The sequence below is a fragment of the Gymnodraco acuticeps genome, unplaced genomic scaffold (genome assembly GCF_902827175.1).
Source record: "Gymnodraco acuticeps unplaced genomic scaffold, fGymAcu1.1, whole genome shotgun sequence".
Lineage (NCBI taxonomy): Eukaryota > Metazoa > Chordata > Actinopteri > Perciformes > Bathydraconidae > Gymnodraco > Gymnodraco acuticeps.
Genome location: NW_022991948.1, coordinates 436,922 through 460,170, shown reverse-complemented (window position 1 = coordinate 460,170; position 23,249 = coordinate 436,922). Strand labels below are relative to the sequence as shown.

The window sequence follows — 23,249 nt, the reverse complement described above, 5'->3', positions numbered from 1 at the left end:
TTAAAACCGCAGGCAGGACGTGCAAAAACATGTTTAATGCAAAATGTGGTTTATATATTTTGCATTAAGTATTGTGATACTGCATGACCTATAAGTATCTTTTGTTTGGTACAGATTACTTTTCATATAACTTTTAAGACAAAAAAGATTATTCCCTCTAATATCGTGACTCATATCTCAATTGAGTGCCACAGTGGAAGCAAACTCCTTCCGGTTCCTTCGACAAAAACGCAATGCAATTCCTCCGTAGGGTTTTGGAAGATAGCTGGAAATCAGGTCTGTGGTTGAAACGCATTTAAGAGACGGGTCACGTTTTGTTCAGCCGGATAATCTCCACATGTCTATCCTACTTTTATCATTTTATAATCGTAAATCTAGTCGCCAGAAGCAAAATGCTAACGTTATGCTATATATGAACTACAGCAGGGTCGCTGCTTCAACGTCACGCCGACTTAAGATCCATATTCAAACACACAGATTCTAAATGGTTCAAGTTGAAGCGTTTGTTTGAACAGTCTGCAGGAGGCAGGGACTGCTTTCAAGCAGAACAGAAACTAACTTAGAGGAGTGTTCACGGTGTTCGGCCGTAATGACGGCCCTCGACAACTTCTGTAGTCCTATTCAGCCACTTGGTAACAACCATCGTTTCTCAGACACGTCAACTCTTCAGAAATCCCCAGTGGGGTCACTGCTGATGGATTTAATGTCGTAGAACAAAACGTGATCCGTCTCTTCAATGCGTCTCAACCACAGACCTTAGTTCCAGATATTCTCCAAACCCTATGGAGAAATCTCATTGCTTTTTGTCGAAGGAACCGGAAGTGGTGAAATGCTAACTTACTTCCGGGTTTTAGGACTCGTCACTGCGACACTCCATTGCAATATCAGTTAATCACAATTAGTCCTTTTTTTTCTGATGGTGCAGCCCTACTGGAAACGTACATGTAAGGTTACCCAGAAGACACTGTCCGAATGACTGCACCACAGAAGCTCACAGTATGCAACAACAGACCACCCTGGGGTAAAATGCTACGTTTTATTTGTATTAGTATACATTGAGTGAGTTTGTTGCTACCTTGGCTTCAGCAACAGCGATGCAGTCGTCCCACATGTGGAGCTCCTGGTACATCTCTATGGCTTCATCAATGGAGTTCTGCAGAAACAGAAAAATAGGTAATAAGATTTGATTCAGTGCTGCACAAATAGTTCATTACAATCTCGGCTCCTAAAGGAAGGAGAGCGTGTTCCTTCTGTAACCAACAGATTCTGCGGAAAGCAGAGAGCATTCTGAACTCTCCAGGTCGTGTTCTTTCACATGAATTTCGTCTGTTGCCAATCAGGGCGAAGATATGCTCTACCTGCTCAAAGGACTATCGCTTTTCTAAATCATTCATCCCTTCTGCACTCAAACTTTTAATTCTTGAAAAGGCTTTTTTAACTTGATTATTTATTTATTTATTATTATTGTGATGCTTTGAACTATTTATAGTGTAAATTAGAATTATTCACATCTGTGCTCCCGGGTGTATCTGTGTGGTTTCTTCCTGTATGTTCCTGCCTGTGTTCATGACATAAGCTGCTGCTCATAACCAATTGCCCCTTGCGGGATTAATAAAGTTGTTGATTGATTGTACCGGTGTGATGTTGATACAATGCTATGGCTCGTAATCTATATTCAGGTGTGTGCCCGGGATTCATTGCTACACTATAATAATTGAACATAAAACAAGCATCTGGAATCTCAACAATTGATATGCGGCAGGAAAAACACTCCTGGTTTGAGAGGAGTTTTTGGTTTGTTGTAAAATCAATCAATACTAATTTTTAAGTTCATAAAATAATAGACAGAAAAGAAAGTGTGTCACCAACCTGCTCCATGTAGTGCATCTCAGCCAGTTTGAAGTTTTTATCCAGCATGGCGACGTGCGCTCGGACCTGAAAAAACTCTGTTCCATCTCCACCCTGACACACACACACACACACACCATGTATACATCACTTCAGGGGACATTACATTGACTTACATGCATTTTCCTGGAGACTTATCCTAACCTAAACCATAACCAACACATGCCTAACCCTAACCCTTAACCAAGTCTTCACCCTAAAATTAATGATTCCCTCATGGGGACCTCCAATTTGTCCCCATAAGGGAGGCGAGTCCCCACACGTGACTGTGTAAACAGATTTAGGTCCCCACAAGTATAGTAATGCTAGGCCACACACACACACATACACACACACACACACACACATGTACAATCCTGACACACACACACACATGTACAATCCTGACACACACACACACATGTACAATCCTGACACACACGCACACACATGTACAATCCTGACACACACACACACACATGTACAATCCTGACACACACACACCATGTAAACATCATTTCAGGGGACATTACATTGACTTACATGCATTTCCTGGAGACTTAGCCTAAACTTAATCATAACCAACACATGCCTAACCCTTACCCTTATCTTAAACCTAACTAAGTCTTCACCCTAAAATTAATGATTCCCCTTATGGGGACCTCCATTTTGTCCCCATAAGGGAGGCGAGTCCCCACACGTGACTGTGTAAACAGATTTAGGTCCCCACAAGTATAGTAATGCTAGGCCCACACACACACACAAACACACACACACAGTAAGGTGTTAAAAAATGTTTACTTCCTTCTGATAATTGTTTGTTGAGTTTCTCTCTTACACCATAAGAAATATCAATCCAAAAAATGATTGTATATATTATATATATATATCAGATATTGCTGTGTTAAAAATATCCAAACAGCCATGAATACCATTTTAATGACAGTGGTGGTGAATTGTAACTAAGTGCATTCACTCTAGTACATTGTGATATGTTTGTGGGGTACTTAAGTATTTTCTAATGCAAACACTCTGTTATTTTACTTTAGTTAGATTGTGAATGCTATTCCATTACTTGCAGGAATGTGTCCACTCGATTATTGCTATTCTTACACGCGTATAGTAACAAATTGGAGGAATTGTTCCACCAAAGCTGATATTTAGCTGTCTTACTATGTAAATACCAGTCAAATTCTTTGTTTGTTTATACGTATCTGGTCTGTGTGGAGATATCTGTGTTTATATGAAACCCACCATTTCATGTGAAACTTTGTCGGCAATCTGGTTAGTTTGGTGGAGGAAACGCACAGTTGAGACGTCCCCTAACGCAGCAAAACACCTAGAGAACATGAGGAAAAACAAAAAGAGAACAAGTGTGAACCACAGAGAGAAACGGTGAGTAAGGAGAGGGGGTACCAGGAGGTCAGAGCTGTAGAAAACTGCTTAATGCACAGAAACAAATGAGAGCTTTTGTTTAATTAGCCTTTAGAAAACGCTGCAGTCTGAGGGCTGATTAATGAAAGGGCTGGTCTTAGGCATCCGGACACTTTATTACCAACTCTCTCTGAACACTTGCATCAGATTAATGAACAAGTCATGAAAGAAAGAAAAAGTTTAAAAATAAAAGTCTGACTCTTCCTCACTTCTCTCCCTCATTAACATTAACCAGCGCAGACAAAACCGTTTCTTCCCCCAATTTCATGATTTATGCAAACCAAGCCGAGGCCTAACGAACAGCATATGCATTATTAATGACGGGGAATTCAAATTTGAAAAGTTTCCCGAAACAGAGAGAAATAAAGATGGAGGGGGGGGGGGCGGGAGAGAGAGGAAATGCTTATGATTAAATAAAATGTCTTTGACGATTAATGAAGTTAGAGAGGGAGGTCAGGCAGGGACACAGTGCGTGTGTGTGTGTGTGTGCGTGTGTGTGTGTGTGTGTGTGTGTGTGTGTGTGTGTGTATGTGTGTGTGTGTGTGTGTTTCCACTCCAGGTAACCAAGGTGCCCTTGTTGTTTCCTTTCTCTTCGGTCACAAAGATAAGTCCTACTTACAATGATGACTGATAAAGAATGTAATTAACTCTGAGACACGGACATTAGCTTGCAAGGTTGTGTGTGTGTGTGTGTCTGTGTGTGTATGTCTGTGGTGTGTGGTGTGTGTGTGTGTGTGTGTGTGTGTGGGTGTGGTGTGTGTGGGTGTGTGTGTGTGTGTGGTGTGTGTCTCTCTGTGTGTGTGTGTGTATGTCTGTGTGTGTGTGTCTCTATGTCTGTCTGTGTGTGTGTGTGGGTGTGTGTGTGTGGTGTGTGTGGTGTGTGTGTTGTGTCTGTGTGGTGGCTGTGTGTGTGGGTGTGTGTGTGGTGTGTGTGTGTGTGTGTGTGTGTGTGTGTGTGTGTGTGTGTGTGTGTGTGTGTGAAGAGTGCTGACCTTTCTGCGATGTGCAGCTGCTGACCCTCCAGAGCCAGCTTGCTGAGCGTCTTCCACATGGCTTCAGTCTCTGGCGACATCTCCAGAGTCTCCAGGAATGCTGTGGCTCTGTCAAAACACACACACACACAACACACACACACACACACACACACACACACACACACACACAAACACCAAACACACACAAACACACACAAACAACACACACACCACACACACACAAACACCAAACACACACAAACACACACAAACACACACACACACACACACACCACACACACACACCAAACACACACACACACACACACACAAAAAGCTGTTAAAAAGATTCAGGCCATAAAACCAAAGAACAAACAATTTTACGTTTCGTTTTGCAGATGCAGTGTGATGACAAATATAAAAATACAGTTGCTAAAAGAATGCAGTTGTTAGTCGTGTTGTTAGGGACAGCGTGAAGTGTCATGTTCATTACTGTTCAATGGTCTAATATTGAACAATTCTCAATCTTGCAAAGCTTATAAAAAGAGAGCTATATATAATTACAAATTTGAGATAAATGTTGTGAGTACCATCGCGTTGAAGTCAGAGACAAAACTCTTGCTTCCTCAATCAGTCTTTTCCCCTGCAGGGTCTCTCCAGCAAATTAGATTACATTTAAAACCTTTTTAATAAATGTTATCCCCTCCTACGGCTCTGTAATATAATTTGTTTTACTTACAATGCCTAATTCGTTTTACGTTGTAAGATACACTCTTATGACTATCCCTCTTTAAGGTGTAACATCCCCGACAGCTCGAAATGTAATATAAAACAGAAAAAACGTTTTATTACTAACATTGCTGCCTACAGAAAGCTGAATTCAATGCCTTTTAACACTTGTAAGGATGCCCTCTCTGACTTATGGTTAGGGCTGCACGATATTGGAAAAAACTGACATTGCGATTTCCCCCCCCCTGCGATATATATTGCGATATGAAAACATACAGGAATTGAAGAAAAGACAGTTTTTTTGTCCGCAACCATCCTTTCTTGAACTTTAATGATACAATTGGTATTTCTTTAACTATATTTAACCGGATGAAGGATTTTAGTCACGGACGTCTGGATCTGAAGTTATCAGAGCAACAAGCTAAGCTAGCTCGGTTAGCAGCGCCGAACTGAGAAACAACTTTATTCAGTGTTTTACCTTTTAATCACAGGGTCCGTTTGCTTTGGAGATTTGATTGTGATTGGTGGTTTGCTGTCACTCACTCAAGTACCCTGACATGAGAGCAGCACGAGTTTCCCTTTTGTAGCAAGCAGCAAAATAATTGTAACATGACGTGTTTGAGTTAATTTGCCTACTTAATATCGCAAGTCATAAAATGTAAAAAAAAATCGTCACGTCCTGCGATGCGAATATAGCGGTTATCGTCACGACACGATATATCGTGCAGCCCTTCTTATGGTCAATCTTTTAACAGAAACACAAGTATAAGACACAGAAAATCCTGCTTTATAGGAGCTGGTCTTACTTGATATGAGTTCAGCTGAAGAGATCAGCTGCTGCTCCTCCAACTAAGAGAGGTCAGTTTCAAATCTGATCACTTTGAGGTGTTCGCATCACGACACTCTGAATGAGACTTTGCCTCCCAGCTGGCCCTGAGAAAACCCTCGAGAAGATCTGCAGGAAGCTGCGGGATAAAAGGACATCTGGCCTGTTCTGATTACCCTGCTGTCACTGAGACTCTGACCCAGCAGAGCAGCGAGGCGCCGGATACATGCTCAACTCCACGCTGTATGCACGTCTAGATTCTGCCAAGAAAGTCTAATCGTACCTGTCGTAATCCCCGTCATCGATGGCCGTTCCAAACTCGATGAGGCCTTCGTCCAGCGTGTACGTCACCGTGCTCACGCCCTCCGTCACGATCACATCCGTCTTCCCATCACTCTCTCCAGATCCACGATGTCTCCCTAAAAACAGAAGTGAAGCCAAATTACAATACAATACAAAAGGGGCTTTATTGGCATGACCACATTTTAAACATAGTATTGCCAAAGCATTCCGCACAAGGCGTTATAACAGAACAAACACTAAACCTGAGTGTGTGTGTGTGTGTGTGGGTGGTTGTCTGCGCGTGTGTGTGCACACTGCTAAGATGTAATGTGGAAGGGAATGATGGACCACAGTAATCATGTGTCCATTAGACCCAGAGGCGGACCTTGATGGGAACATGGTGATGCTCTCGGGGCTGTCGATGCTGTACCAGACGCACAGGTTCCCTCGGTTCTGAGCCACCACCACATCCACTGCCGGGAACCCACTGCACGTACGAGCAGAAACTCAGCAGCGTGGTCTTCACACTCGTCTCTATGTCGTACAGGTGGAGCTGAGGAGGAAGGAGGAGGCAAATTAAGTCAAACGTGTGGTAGCTTGTTTTTCTAATCTGTGTGAGAATATCTAGACGATGAAAGGTTTCAGACCATTTTTAGGCCACATAGAATGAACATTTGATACCTCTTTCACAATCAGAACAGAAATGGAAGTCAGTGGGGTGGATATGGCCTAGAATAATTCAATCTGCCAAGGCATTTATGTTTTCTGTTATCTTACTTTCTGCCGATGGGTTATGGAACATATACTGGCCCTTGTTTCATGAAACTAGGTGTAAAGCTGTAGCAAGGGCCAGCAAAGAACCCAGTCATTTTGTGATGTTCTACCAATTTTTTTCAGTTACCGAAACAGCCAATGGAAAGACTCGAGTCAGCGCTCTCCAAATGCTCGTCTAGTTACTCAATATATCACATTGTTTTAGTACTTTACAGCAGTATGAGACAATACTTTCCCGTTCATCTGTTTGAATAAAATGCATAAATGTAACTCCTGCAGCACAATGAACATTCAAGTTCCACTTTTAGTTATTATCTCTGTCAGCTAGCAATCACATACAACAACATAGCTGCCAGTTTCACGTTGATTCAACAGAACTGATCAATCTTCACCTCTTAGACTGGAGCCACACGAGAACGTTAACGCAAACGAACCGAATTCGATATCAAAAAAGTCTTCCGTCCACACGCAATAGGCACCAGAAACGTGCCCGTTCACACCATGGATGTATAATAAGAACTGGATACAGCGTGGGAGGCGGGGCCTCGTTCATTCCTATGACAGAACTGCTCATTGGCGCATGAAGACAAAATGGCCCAACTTTTGAGAGAGCGAAACGTCACGAAAGTATTCATATAATCCGTTCTTATTGTGCATCCATGGGTAAAGGTGAAACTCATGTAGTACTGAACACGTCACATGAACGTTCCCGTTGGTTAGATGCACGTTCATAATACCGAGGGAAATAACTCTCAGAATAACGTTATTAGCACATTTTACAACTTGAGGACCGAATGTTTTTAATAAGGGCTTTACAAACGTTCATACTGGGTAGTTTATTTAGTTTAAAAAAAATGATCCAACGAGTTACAGACGTCTCTTTCCCAATGTTAGTCAATGGGAAAAAGTATTTCCGGGCCCAGCGACTGACTGTGTAGTACCGCCGTTTGGCCACTACGAATATTTTCCTCAGAGTCCGGCGCACTTCCTGGGGGCTGAGACCGCTCGAAAGCGCTGGAGACGCTGTAGTACATATGCCGGGCCTGTAAGTGGCGCTGTACTTCTGCCACAAAATACACCAAGAGCAGCGAAGAAGACTTCCCGCATGGTTCCCATGGTTGCCCCTCCGTAAGAAAGCTAATTAATATATTGGCTTTTATCCATTTGAATATTAGAGAGCCTTTAGAGTTCACTGACAGATCATATATATAATGTAAGAGCCAGTATTCCACTGTGTTTCTGGATAGGCAGATTCTGTAGTAAAAAGTACAGTGTCCTTTCTTTCCAACCCCCTCTCTTGTAAAGTTAAAGTTCACATAGAATAGTACAAGTACAAAAAAAAGTTGATTAACTCCCAGCAGCTCCCGGTGAATCCTCACGCTGCAATCTATTCCACTATCCTCCTGATGAGCCGAGATTATGTAGATTCTATAAGATACAGTGGCTCCCACAGCACTCAGTGTGTGTGTGTGTGTGTGTGTGTGTGTGTGTGGTGTGTGTGTGTGTGTGTGTGTGTGTGTGTGTGTGTGTGTGTGTGTGTATAGAGAGACCGCCCGCTGCTGTAATCAGCTTCTTTAATATCTTCCCCCCCACCATTTTTAATAAAGCCTCATCTATAGTTTCACCCTGGAGCTCTGCTGGTCGTGTTAATGCAGTGAGGATCGGCCGCCTGTTGATACGTTCCCTAGGAAGTGAGTTTCAATTACAGAAACATTTCTTATACAACTTCACTTCTTTGTTGATGGTGGGAATATGTGCTATAAATGTGAATATCCAAAAATGAGTAACAGTATAAATGCTTTTCAGGTCGTTAAAGACCCTTTCCTGTAGTGTGTTATATACGTTTTAGTGCATGTCTACAAAGTCTCCCTCCAGAGTCTCTATCCCCCCCTCCTGCTTGAAACGCCTCAATTGGACTACTTTGTTTTATTCTGGAACCTAATGACATCACTATGTAACAGTCACGCTCCTATTGGCTAGCGCTCCAACATATTGTACGTGATAGGCTAAGGGGCGGGACATCTCAAAGCGGTAGACCAATCACAACAGAGCCGGCCAGCTAACCAATCAGAGCAGACTGGGCTCTTAAAACCCACACACACACACACACACACACACACACACACACACACACACACACACTACACACACACACACACACACACACACACACACACACAACACACACACACACACACACACACACACACCACACACACACACACACACACACACACACACACACACACACACACACACACACACACACACACACACACACACACACACACACACACACACAACACACACACAACACACACACCACACACACACACACACACACACACACACAATCTATAAATTAATATAAATCAGAGTGCAGAAGAAATGTGAAGACACTGAGCGACTGCCAATTACAGAGCTCTCCGTGTGGTTGCCGCAGGCTTACGCGTCTAACTGCTTTGTTACCACAGGGCAACCTGCCAGCAGCTGTCTGACTGTCATCCTGCCAGCAGCTCCTTTAAAAACACTGATCATCTCAGTGCTGGAGAAATGGAAGTTAGTTCAAACAAACCAATACAAATTTGGTAACAAATGAAAATAGACATTGCTTTGTTTAAAAAGGGCACAAGCCAACATGTTGGGAACCCTTGCCTGAGAGGATGAAAACAACACTTCTCTGCCATTTGGGGGATTTGTTCTTTCTCTGCTGTTAACCTTGTTATTTGCCTCCTTGTCACTGATTCAATGGTAAAGCAGCACCATTGGCTCCTCACAAATTCCAATTCAACTGTGTACTTGGACATAGATGGGTTGAAAGTGAAGTTCTCCTGAGACTTCTCATGCCTCCCCTGTGGCAAAGTGCATCCACATTTATTCTGAAACACTATTTCATCACCTGGATGACCACAAGACATTTATCTGGCTGATGGACGTTCCTATAACTTTAGTTGGACATTTTTCCACTTGACTTCACTAATCATGATCCGAACCATCATCTGTCCCCTCTGCCTTCAGGCTCCCTCAGGAGGGTTTAATCCTCACCCGCAGCTTCTTGTCCCTGAACAGCAGCTTGCGTCCGGTCTCGTTCAGCTCCAGCCAGTCGATCTTGGAGTTTTGGTTGATGGTTCCCAGATTGTAGCCACCGGCCAAGTCCACTGAGAGGAGAAACATCAGGTTAGCTGAGCAGCAGAGAGACGGCCAGTGTCACAACGCATGTGGCTAGAATTTGACTTTTATCCTGGTAATCAGTCAGTGACTTTATAACACAGGGTGTCTGCAGGAATCCTGAAGTCACATGTAAAACCTTTTAAGACCTTTTTTAAGACCCTTTCCAAACATTTTAAGACCTCATCTCCACTTGGAGTTCTAACCGGTTACCTTGGCGACACACTTTACCTCACATTGACTATATACAGTATTGATTGTCCTTCCTCCTTATCTTCCAACCATTTGGACGCAGACTTGCATTTCCCATAACGATGTTGTTTAACAACCGGCGTAAACGGACCTGCGCGCTATCAAGCAGTGAGCGTGCGATGTCCGGTTCAGATGACGTCAAACCCAACGGGATGCCATCAATAAACTACACAGAATCACACTACACACCTACGCCATGATTACATTCAGGCAGACTGCAGAACACAACCTCTTTGGACCATTTATATACTTATTGAAAACAAGCTACAACATTTAAAACCTTGGAAAATGCCGTTTAATATTTTTAATAGCCTTAATTTTCTCTAAATTGATTTATCCACTTGTAATACTTTTTAAAACCCGCGGACCCCCTGAATATATCTACTTTAAACATATACCAGTTTAACTTTTATAATTAGAAGGCCTGCAACTAAAGAGTGTTTTCACTTTCAATCAATCTGCTGATTATTTTCTAGAGTAAGACATAAGAACATATTGGAAAATGTCCGTCCCAGTTGTTAAGTTCAATCGTTACATGTCGTATTGTTGTATAGTCTGATGGTATAAGCAGAACATCTCCATTTTAAGAGGATAAAAACCGCATTTTCTGCATTATTCCTTCTTATTCATTACTTAGGTGATTCATTGATGATCAACACACGCTGGTCATTATCAAGTTATCTTATTATAAGTCTGGTGATACGTCAACTTTCTGTCCACTCACTGGAAGAAATACAGATGAATCAATCTAAAACACGCCTACTGCAGTTCAGTCAAAGAAGCCACACCAAAGTCGAACTGCATCCAAAGTTTACTTCAAGTACAGAAAGTAAAAGTACTCATTATGCAGAGCGGCGTACATCAGAGTAATGTGTTGTCCATTATGCAATCCTCCGTGCGGATGCAATAATGTGTTAATGACTTTAATGCTTCAGATGGGAATCGTTTTAATTACTTTAAATGCTTATAAAGTGCTGGGTGAATGTGAATTTCCCCCCGTGGATCAATAAAGTCAAACATTATCCTATATAACTATGATCATGGTTTTAAATGACCAACTTTTTCCAAAGCACACTAGGCCTGAATTTAACTTCTACCCTTATTCTATATGTGTTTTATGATACATTTGGTATTTACAATGTATGTGATTGTTGTATATTTGAACTTTTAGGGTCTTTTTGGGTCTTTTAAATACAAGGCAAGACAAGTGTTCTACCATACCCTAACACATGCTTTATATTTCTTTCATGTGATTTGTATTTATGTACGTACAAAAAAATAAACTTAAAATATATTTCCTGATTATTTTATGTATCATCGATCTGAATGTGCAATGCAACCAGTAACTTAAAGGGGACCTATCGTGCAAAATGCACTTTGTGATGTCTTCTCTCCATCAACATGTGTCCCCGGTGTGTCTGGGAACTCACGCAGCGTCAGAAAATAAAAGCCTCTCTCTTTTCCTCCGTACCCAAATCTCTAAAAACGGGGAACAACGGAGCTGATCCAGATTTGCGTCCGATATGACGTAATATCTGAAATGTGGACCCACGGCCCAATCAGAAACGTTGCTATCAGAAACAATGCCCGACTGTTTTGGATGTAATATGGTCGGTGTTTACATTAGCATCGCTAACACTCAGAGCTAACCTGTACTGGAGAGCATGTGTGTGAAGAAGCAGGAAGTAAAAAGGAACTCACCTTGTGGTATAACCAGCAAGAGAGAAAGCCTTTGAGCTCCAAACTGTTTCAGAGAGAATCCTTGACAATCCATGATATGGCGTTTCATCACGGCAGCATTTAGTTTAGACAGTAGCTGCCGGGTCCCGCATGAGCTCAGCCCCCTCCTTTTTTAAAGCTTTATTCCCCAAATCAGCACTTTTGAAACAGGAAGTGAAATAGAGGGATATAGACATGTTTTTTATATATCTGAGACCTATGCTATTGCCTAGAAATAGCATGATAGGTGACCTTTAAGGTATAATATATACATTTAGAGAAGTAAAAAGTGTAATAAAGAGTATTTTAGTGGAGTACATGTATAAAGTAGAAGAAAAGGGAAATAGAAAAAGTAGCTAAGAAATGTAAGTAAATTAAAATGGAAGTCCTTTAGATACTTTAGATCAATAACCATCCTAGCACTCCCACACCTCCTCACCAATACAGATGGTCTTTATATCGATGAGATAAGCCAGCTTCTTGTTGTCTTCCACTCCTCTCTGCTTCCCTCTCGTTAGTAGTCGGACACTGCAACACACACCACACACACACACACACCAAACACACACACACACACACACACACACACACACACACACACACACACCACACAACACACACACACACACACACACACACACACACACACACACACACACACACACACACACACACACACACACACACACACACCACACACACACACACACACACCACACACACACACACACACACACAACCACACACACACACACACACACCACACACACACACACACCCACACACACACACACACACACACACACACACACACACACACACACACACACACACACAACTTTAGTAAACAATAATCGTTCTACACTAACATAGTGTCCTGAAACCGTGTCACTCTTCTCTACATACTTCTCTGAATAGTATGTAGATACCCTGAGCTCTGCACAGCTCAATACTGCCCTCTAGTGGACAGAGCTGGAAATACATTGTCTGTAAGGAATGATCAGGGACTTATTTAAGTGTTAGCAGAGACTGCATTTAAACTGTATGTTTATTAATTGAGCATTTTCATGTGGTTGATATTTGATTAAAAAAATATTCAGCTTAGAAGGTTTTAATAACATTGACTTAATTAATTTCATAAACATTTTCCTACATCTAACACTTTCCTTGGATTAGTAATCTTGTTGAAAACATTTTTTAGCATCTGAAACTGGAATAAAAAAGTCTAAATATGACTGTTCTGAATTTGAAAAAGTAGTAAAGCTAAACTAAAGTGAACACCTTTTGCCGTAGCACCACACTTGTTTAATTCAGGTTGATAAAAATGGTCAATTTCTCCTTTTTGTGGCATTACCGGCTTATTTAGCAGAACTCCTCCATCGCTACACCCCAGCCAGAGCTTTAAGGTCTGCTGACCAGCTGCTGCTGATAGAGCCCAAGACCAGGCTCAAAACCCGAGGGCACGAGCCTTCGCAGCAGCTGGCCCCAGGCTCTGGAACACTCTGCCCCTCCATGTGAGGTCGGCCCAGACCCTAGGGGTTTTTAAATCAACGCTAAAGACTCACTTCTTCTCCCTGGCCTTCAGAGCGGAGCACGACTCCTGACTTTTCCCTGTGTGTGATCTTTTATTTTTGCGGTTGTAATTTGTTGTCTTCTGTTTGCTATTGTAGTAAAGTGTTTTTATTGCATGTACAGCACTTTGGCTCGACCAAAAATCGTTATATAAATAAAACTTGATTGGATTTGATTATTATAATTCATAGGAAAACTCTCAGTTGAGCAAACCAGTCAAACCTGTTGAGGTCTTTCCTCTTAACTTGGAAAAGGTGTGTTTGATTCGTGTACCTACCTGATGAGGTGAGGGTTCATGAATTCGGTTCTGACTGATCCCAGGATCTCATTGCTGCTGTACTCCACCAGGCTCAGCTCCCCAGCGTTAAAGATCATACACACCTGGAACATGACACACAGAATATTAAAACATGAGCCGTCTGAGGCAAAGACCTCGTCCTGCAGCGGTGCTGTGACTGTATCCTCTCATTTATTTCTCTCCCTCTATCGAGTACGGTAGGGGTGTCAAACTCAAGGCCCGGGGGCCAAATCCGGCCCGCTACTTCATTGTATGTGGCCCACAAGAGCTTGCAAAGAATATAATACGTTTATTATGAGGTTACGTGCCCATAAACTACATGTCCCACAATGCATCACATTTTGTGAGATGCGCACTGAAGAGACTTACAATTACTTGCAATTATTGGCCCTAGACTTCTGCTTTCAGACGTAGTTAATTATGAAGTATTACCCTATCTGATAATAATCCAATGCAGAGGTAATATTGTAAAATAATACATTATTTGATATATATATTTATCTATGTATATTTATCTTGTCTTAAAGTTACCAACAGCCTTTTGAGTGCAAGCATAATTCTAATGTGGCCCGCAATGACATTGAGTTTGACACCCCTGGAGTACGGTCTTGCAAATGCTGTACCTTTCATTAGAAAGCAGATGGTGTATGCGTCTTGGATTTTCATGTTAAAAAAGAACCTGAATGTGTGAACTTACAGATTCATTTTCAAAGAAGAACTTTTCGTTTCCCCCAGATCCGGGCCACGCCACCTGAGAGAGGAACAGAGGAAAGGCTTATGTTAAAAACAAATGATGAATTAACCCTCTGAGACCCACGCGGCCGAATAAGATCCCAATATCACGTTGTGTTCAAAGCGTCATCACTCCTCAGCTGTTTCAGCCAGAGACAGGCCGTGTTGTTCCTCTTAAACCACAGACACAACTCTGTTAACTTTTCATCATCATGTGTAGTCTTGACAACAAAAAAGACAATTCCTGGCACAAGAACGCCCATGGACACTGCCCAAAAGAATGGGCATAACTAATGAACAGAAGAAGTTAGAATCAGTTCTGATACAATGATAATAAATGTGTGCAATTGTCTGTGTTGAATGTTTTTTTCAATGTTATGGTTAGCAGTTCTTTTTAATGAAATAAGTGCAAAATTCAAGCTCCGTTTTAAAGAAAAGGCAAATATCCCATATTATATTGCATATACGTCTCTCATGAGTGACATATATCAGGTTGTGCTGATTTCTGGGATGTGTAAAACTTTATTATACTGAAAATAAAGGACAATTTATAAGGCAAAACACAAACATTTGCAAAAACAGAAATGTCCTATGTGGGTGTCAGAGGGTTAAACACAATGAGGAATCATGTTTGACTGAATACTCCATTACAAGTAAAAAAGTCCGACATTCAAAATCTCGCTTGAGTAAAAGTGCAGAAGTATTACAATGTACTTAAAGTATCAAAAGTAATATTTACTGTTTTCAGTTCTGATACACAAATTACTGACTTTTAAGACTTCAAAAGAAAACCATTTTGCAATATATTTTCACCTTTTTGTACCTAAAACTACTATTTCAATTATTCTGAATACCAACTAAAGCTGTACAATGGATGTAGTCAATAAAAAAATACACCTTTTCCCCTTTAAAGCAGAGAAGTAGAACTTTAGAGTAAAGCATTACATGGAAACATTCAAGTACAAATACTTCAAAATGGTATTTAAGTACAGGATTTGAGTAAATGTACTTAGTTACTTTCCAGCACTGTACAGTAAATCCAGAATATAGTGAGGTCTTTGGATAATTCTTAATTTGGACACCACATTCAAAATCACATACATCACGCTTGGTGCAGCATAACATGTAGAAGAGTCAGATACTGCATCAACTAAGCACAGTGGTGTAAAGTAACTAAGTAGATTTAATCAAGTACTGTGGTTAAGTACAATGTTGAGGGACTTTACTTATTCTGAAATGGACCAATCTGCACAATGACTACTTTTACTGTCGCTACTTTAACTATATTTTGATGAGAATACTTTTATACTTTCACTTGAGTAACATTTTGAATGCAGGACTTTTACTGTAACAGAGTATTCCTATACTCTGGTACTTCTACTTTTACTCAAGTACAAGATCTGAGTACTTCTACTTTTACTCAAGTACAAGATCTGAGTACTTCTACTTTTACTCAAGAACAAGATCTGAGTACTTCTACTTGTACTCAAGAACAAGATCTGAGTACTTCTACTTTTACTCAAGTACAAGATCTGATTACTTCGACTTTTACTCAAGTACAAGATCTGAGTACTTCTACTTTTACTCAAGTACAAGATCTGAGTACTTCTACTTTTACTCAAGTACATGATCTGATTACTTCTACTTTTACTCAAGTACAAGATCTGAGTACTTCTACTTTTACTCAAGTACAAGATCTGATTACTTCGACTTTTACTCAAGTACAAGATCTGAGTACTTCTACTTTTACTCAAGTACAAGATCTGAGTACTTCTACTTTTACTCAAGAACAAGATCTGAGTACTTCTACTTTTACTCAAGTACAAGCTCTGAGTACTTCTACTTTTACTCAAGTACAAGCTCTGAGTACTTCGACTTTTACTCAAGTACAAGATCTGAGTACTTCTACTTTTACTCAAGTACACGATCTGAGTACTTCTACTTTTACTCAAGAACAAGATCTGAGTACTTCTACTTTTACTCAAGTACACGATCTGAGTACTTCTACTTTTACTCAAGAACAAGATCTGAGTACTTCTACTTTTACTCAAGAACAAGCTCTGAGTACTTCTACTTTTACTCAAGTACACGATCTGAGTACTTCTACTTTTACTCAAGAACAAGCTCTGAGTACTTCTACTTTTACTCAAGTACACGATCTGAGTACTTCTACTTTTACTCAAGAACACGATCTGAGTACTTCTACTTTTACTCAAGTACACGATCTGAGTACTTCTACTTTTACTCAAGAACAAGCTCTGAGTACTTCTACTTTTACTCAAGTACACGATCTGAGTACTTCTACTCAAGAACAAGATCTGAGTACTTCTACTTTTACTCAAGTACACGATCTGAGTACTTCTACTTTTACTCAAGAACAAGCTCTGAGTACTTCTACTTTTACTCAAGTACACGATCTGAGTACTTCTACTTTTACTCAAGAACAAGATCTGAGTACTTCTACTTTTACTCAAGTACACGATCTGAGTACTTCTACTTTTACTCAAGAACAAGCTCTGAATACTTCTACTTTTACTCAAGTACACGATCTGAGTACTTCTACTTTTACTCAAGAACAAGATCTGAGTACTTCTACTTTTACTGAAGTACACGATCTGAGTACTTCTACTTTTACTCAAGTACACGATCTGAGTACTTCTACTTTTACTCAAGTACACGATCTGAGTACTTCTACTTTTACTCAAGAACAAGATCTGAGTACTTCTACTTTTACTCAAGTACACGATCTGAGTACTTCTACTTTTACTCAAGTACAAGATCTGAGTACTTCTACTTTTACTCAAGTACAAGCTCTGAGTACTTCTACTTTTACTCAAGAACAAGATCTGAGTACTTCTACTTTTACTCAAGAACAAGCTCTGAGTACTTCTACTTTTACTCAAGTACACGATCTGAGTACTTCTACTTTTACTCAAGTACACGATCTGAGTACTTCTACTTTTACTCAAGTACACGATCTGAGTACTTCTACTTTTACTCAAGAACAAGCTCTGAGTACTTCTACTTTTACTCAAGTACAAGCTCTGAGTACTTCTACTTTTACTCAAGAACAAGATCTGAGTACTTCTACTTTTACTCAAGAACAAGCTCTGAGTACTTCTACTTTTACTCAAGAACAAGATCTGAGTACTTCTACTTTTACTCAAGAACAAGATCTGAGTACTTCTACTTTTACTCAAGTACACGATCTGAGTACTTCTACTTTTACTCAAGTACACGATCTGAGTACTTCTACTTTTACTCAAGTACACGATCTGAGTACTTGTCCCACCACTAAGCAGATGAACTCAAACTGATGTGTCGCCAGATATAGATCGAGTTGTACCTCGCTCAGCTTGTTTGTCAGCAGGTCTCCCAGCAGCAGCGTGTCGGAGGTGTGAGCCACCAGGAAGCGGTCCTTTCCCATGATCTTCACTTCCTCTATCTCATACCCGTAGTGAGACTTCAGCACCACTCGCATTCCTGAGGAGAGGTTCCTCACGATCACCTGGAGGAGGGAACATCAACAGACACGTGGAGAATAAGGACAAAGACCAAATAAATAACTTGTGAAATTCCTTTCTCAGTTATTTTGAAGAACATTGTCATTTCCCATATTCTTGTAAATGTCAAATACAGGTATAAAGCTATTTCATTTAACAAAACATCCTCATGCTGCGTTCACACCGGACGCGATGTTTGGGGGCGCCGCAATTACATGTAAAGTCAATGCAGAGACGCGGACAGACGCGAATTCACTTCGACGGCGAGCATGAAGCGGTCGATGAGAATGGAGGGGGCCGCGACAACCGCTCGAGTTCAATTTGACTTGTACTAGTTATTCCACCACCTTTGGTTTCTTTGTTGCAGACAAATCATTAGGTATGAAGGAATGGTTGAGCTATGTTGAAATACAATAATCTCAACGTGGAGAAAGCCAAATTAAAGATGAGGCCATGTTGTTCATTTGAATTTTACGAATGAAAAGATGGCAAATTTAACGACGAAGACGAAACTATGTTTAAGAAGTTCTTAATCAGGGTGTCTGCAGGAATCCTGAAGTCACATGTAAAACCTTTTAAGACCTTTTTTAAGACCCTTTCCGTACATTTTAAGACCTCATCGCCACTTGGAGTTCTAACCGGTTACCTTGGCGACACACTTTACCTCACATTGACTATATACAGTATTGATTGTCCTTCCTCCTTATCTTCCAACCATTTGGACGCAGACTTGCATTTCCCCATAACGATGTTGTTTAACAACCGGCGTAAACGGACCTTCGCGCTATCAAGCAGTGAGCGTGCGATGTCCTGTTCAGATGACGTCAAACCCAACGGGATGCCATCAATAAACTACACAGAATCACACGACACACCTACGCCATGATTACATTCAGGCAGACTGTAGAATACAACCTCTTTGGACCATTCATATACTTATTGAAAACAAGCTACAAAATGTAATACCTTGGAAAATGCCGTTTAATATTTTTTAATAGCCTTCATTTTCTCTAAATTGATTTATCAACTTGTAATACTTTTTAAGACCCCGCGGACCCCCTGTAATAGATTAATTTACTCCACAGTTACATACATGTATTTACTGAATGAGCTCTTTTACAACAGTCAGTTAACTCAGAGTCAAATAAGCCTCTAGGCGCTGTCACACCAGGCAGACTCACTCACAGCAGGAAATAATACATGTGGCTAATGAACCGGAAATGTAATTACACATTTCTCGTGAATGCATCCGTCATAATCTTATCAAATATGTTTTACATCAAATATGATTTAAAAACCTCCCTTTAAATCTCCATGAAATGCAGCAATGAATAACACATCTAGAAGGTTCTGTGATTGTTATGAAGCCGTCATTTCTGTTGTCCCTTTCTATGAAATTGAGATTATGGAATGCTTTTTGCACTTTAATTATTTAAATCAGATTTATGTTGTATTTTATAATGAACTGGCTGTTTTTATAATGTGTATTGTCAGAAGTAAATGACTTAATTGGTCATGAGTTGTTCTCATTGTTTGTGCGATTAAAGAAACAGTTCTGTGTTTCAGACATTAATATTTTACAATATGTTTTGCCTCTACCTGGCTCAGACCCACGTAGGTCATCTCAAACTTGTTTTTATAGATGGTTCTCCGCAGGCAGCAGTCAAACAGCTCCACTCCACCACACAGAGTTCCCTATGAACACACAAACACACAATAACACATCAAACAACATTTACTTTGATACGTATGTGTGGTTTGTTTTTAACAGAGGGAATAACTGGTATAAAGTCGCACGATTCAATGTCATAGTTAGCTGTTAAATACACGTCTAACACCAGGTAACATAAGGGATCAGAAAGAGAACATACATGCATGCACATTCAAATACTGTCCACATCCACATTGAAGACACACTAAGAGAATCTTTTGACAATTATTGAACATTTTCTTGTACATCTTCAATTTAATTCATAAAGACACCAGCAAACGTATCTCAAAAAGGATTTATATAATGATAGAAATATTCCCTTGTTCCAAATAACAGCCAGCATTGAGTTTCCTTTATTTAAATGTGTGGAATCCAATAATAATCCAAACATGTGATAAATAAATAGGGTATTTACCGCACAGAGGCGCGATCCGTCTTTCTTCCAGGCCAGGCTGGTGATGGTGTACAGGTTGAGGATCTCTTTGGGCTTCGCTTCATCCCACACTCCTCTCCTGGGAGCCCAGTTGAACACCCGCAGCCTACAGGAAGATACAGGGACAGAATCCATGTGTTGCATTCTATTTATAAAGTCCAATATCCGGAATAACACATTATTTATTCCAAGGCGGCTTTGAAGTGCGTGCAGAATACAACTACCCTCTTTCTTTAGACCAGGGGTGTCAAACTCAAGGCCCGGGGGCCAAATCCGGCCCGCCACTTCATTGTATGTGGCCCACAAGAGCTTGCAAAGAATATAATACGTTTATTATGAGGTTACGTGCCCATAAACTACATGTCCCACAATGCATCACATTTTGTGAGATGCGCACAGAAGAGACTTACAATTACTTTCAATTATTGGCCCTAGACTTCTGCTTTCAGACGTAGTTAATTATGAAGTATTACCCTATCTGATAATAATCCAATGCAGAGGTAATATTGTAAAATAATACATTATTTGATATATATTATATATATTTATCTATATATATTTATCTTGTCTTAAAGTTACCACCGGCCCTTTGAGTGCAAGCATAATTCTAATGTGGCCCGCAATGACATTGAGTTTGACACCCCTGCCTTAGACCCTCGCAGTAACAAGGAAAATCTCCCAGACACCTAAATGTTTACAGGAAAAAGTGTTTGGGAACCTCAGGGAGAGCGACAGACGGACAGACGTGCGATAGGTGTTGGGTATATAGGCTAAAAAGTTAATGAAATAACAACATAGACAAATGACAAAGTTGATTTGAATTGATGTTAACTTATATATAAAAAAGATGGATCCAGGAGGATGTCAGAAATCGGTGTTGATAAGAAAAGAAAAGTGGGAGTCAGGCAGGAGTTGCAGTCACAGCAACAGAAACAACGATCTGAACCCTTACAGATGATCTGAGTGTCGTACATGGCACCTGATGTGGCCTTTGTGATCGAGTTAGACATCCCAGTACAGTCTGTAAACGATCATGTACTGACCGGTCAAAGCTGCCGAACACGACGGACTGTCCGCTGGGGCTGGTGACGGCCACGGTGAACTCCTTCTCCGTGCGGTCGCGGCTGTACTCGAAGGTCTGCAGGACGTGCCCCTCTCTGCCGTACGCCACCACCCTCTTATCACAGCCGCCCACCATGATGCTGTTCGCTGCCCAGGCCAGAGCGTAGGGGGGGCACGGGTGCACCAGCAGCTTCCCCTGCGTCACAGTGGAGGAGTTAGTCTGAGAGGAACATTTAAAGGTGCCCTATTATACTGTTCTTCATCAATATATCACAGCTCTCAGATATATACAGAACCTGTCTCTGATTGGCTGAAACACCAAACAGATCATTGCAGCATTACCCATAATCCCCTCTGTTTCAGCCCTGTTTCCAAAGTGCTGATTCTCTGTCTGTTACTTTAGATGAAAATAAGGAGCCCCTCCCCACGCCCCTCTTGCCCCTTTCACACCAGCGCTTTTTCAGCTCCGGCTCAGAGCTGGACAGTAGCGTGGGGTGGGGAAAAATGTAGGGGAAGCCAATGTTTTTGGGTCGGGGGGGGTGGTCAATAACGTAACCAGATGAGTGATTACAGCGCCCGGTAACATTTTACACACATTTGTATCATACAGATGCAGGACTTGTACACGCCTGTTATCTAAGCGACAGGTCCGCATGCACTCTCCAGCTGAAACTCTCTCGTCTTATTAATTTAAGCATTTTCTTATTAATTTAAGCATTTTCTTATTAATTTATGCCAACCTCCCCCCACCAATGCAATACCAGCCGCTCAATGCGCAGTGCAGATTCGGTAATTAATAAATAAGAAGCATTCATTCACAAACTAAATCAGGAGACCTTTAAAGTTTTACGTTCACATCAAAGTATCAGTATGCGTTGTGTTGATAATGGACGAGACCCGCCGAGTCAGCGTAAAGTTGAGACGATCTCTGTTTAATGTCTGAATCTGATAACAGATAAAATGATCAGTTTTACATACATTTCCCTCAGTGACTCCTCTCATTGCTTGGAACGTTTACAAAAAGGGAAGAGGAAACGTGAGGGACACAATATATACAAAAAGTAAAATCACAAAGAAAGGAAATTAAAGTCCTCACAACAATAAACTCCTGAGCACAGCTCTCCGACCTTGCCAGGTATTTAACATTCAATAAAATGAAGAACACAGAATACAATAATATAAAACACAGAATGTGTGTGATTATACAAAATTAAATTAAATAAACCCCACTGCATATTTACATCTGTTACACTAACACACACGGCAAGTGCAGCAACAGTCCTCGTCTCTGTAATTAGTTCAGTCCGTAGTCCAAAAGTAACACAACAATATAAACAATCTCATCTATTCAGGGGATCGGGCCCTATATGGCATGCTATCTGCGGTGCTGATTTTCGGATAGCAGCACCCTGTGCTAATTAAACAACTGCAATAAAACAACTACTTCAGACTGAACACCTGCAGCTAAATCCAGGCAAGCAATGCACAATAACCAACAGAACCACATCAGATATTGCACACATAGCTACACGGGCAGTTCAGGCAACAGGTATGCACAGAGAGAAAGGGGTGTGCATTTCACTCACCCTATTTGAAGAGGAAGGCCATTCTCCTGTCTTTCATGGTAGCGAAGTGGTCAATAACAATGTCATAGAACTTCCCAGCGGCCTTTAGGTCCTCCACAACAACAGAGTCAATGGATATTGTGGCTAGGTTGACAAGTCTGTCCTGTCCACACGTGTTCCTCAGATACGTTTTGATCCTTTTTAGACAGGAAAAGGAGCGCTCTGCTGATGTGCTGGTGGCTGGTATCGTGAGCATGAGCTGGAGCAGCTTGTAGACCTCGGAGAGTGTGCCCTGTAGGTCATCCTCAATAAGAAGCTGTATCAGCTC

At 41.0% G+C, this 23,249-nt stretch overlaps 1 protein-coding gene across 1 annotated transcript in view; it reads right to left on the bottom strand.

Annotated features, from left to right (window-relative positions):
* Positions 1-1,054: 1,054 nt before the first annotated feature.
* The window catches only part of ift172 (intraflagellar transport 172), a gene marked incomplete at its 3' end in the record, with an annotated part of 29,056 nt that continues 6,861 nt past the window's right edge, over positions 1,055-23,249 (bottom strand). The window contains 16 exon segments of the mRNA XM_034200583.1: positions 1,055-1,153; positions 1,870-1,962; positions 3,142-3,226; positions 4,314-4,421; positions 6,134-6,245; positions 6,248-6,269; positions 6,514-6,603; positions 6,605-6,685; positions 9,952-10,064; positions 12,485-12,573; positions 13,895-13,998; positions 14,613-14,666; positions 17,994-18,155; positions 19,750-19,845; positions 20,277-20,400; positions 21,338-21,552. Of these exon segments, the coding sequence (XP_034056474.1) occupies positions 1,055-1,153; positions 1,870-1,962; positions 3,142-3,226; positions 4,314-4,421; positions 6,134-6,245; positions 6,248-6,269; positions 6,514-6,603; positions 6,605-6,685; positions 9,952-10,064; positions 12,485-12,573; positions 13,895-13,998; positions 14,613-14,666; positions 17,994-18,155; positions 19,750-19,845; positions 20,277-20,400; positions 21,338-21,552 (1,647 nt within the window).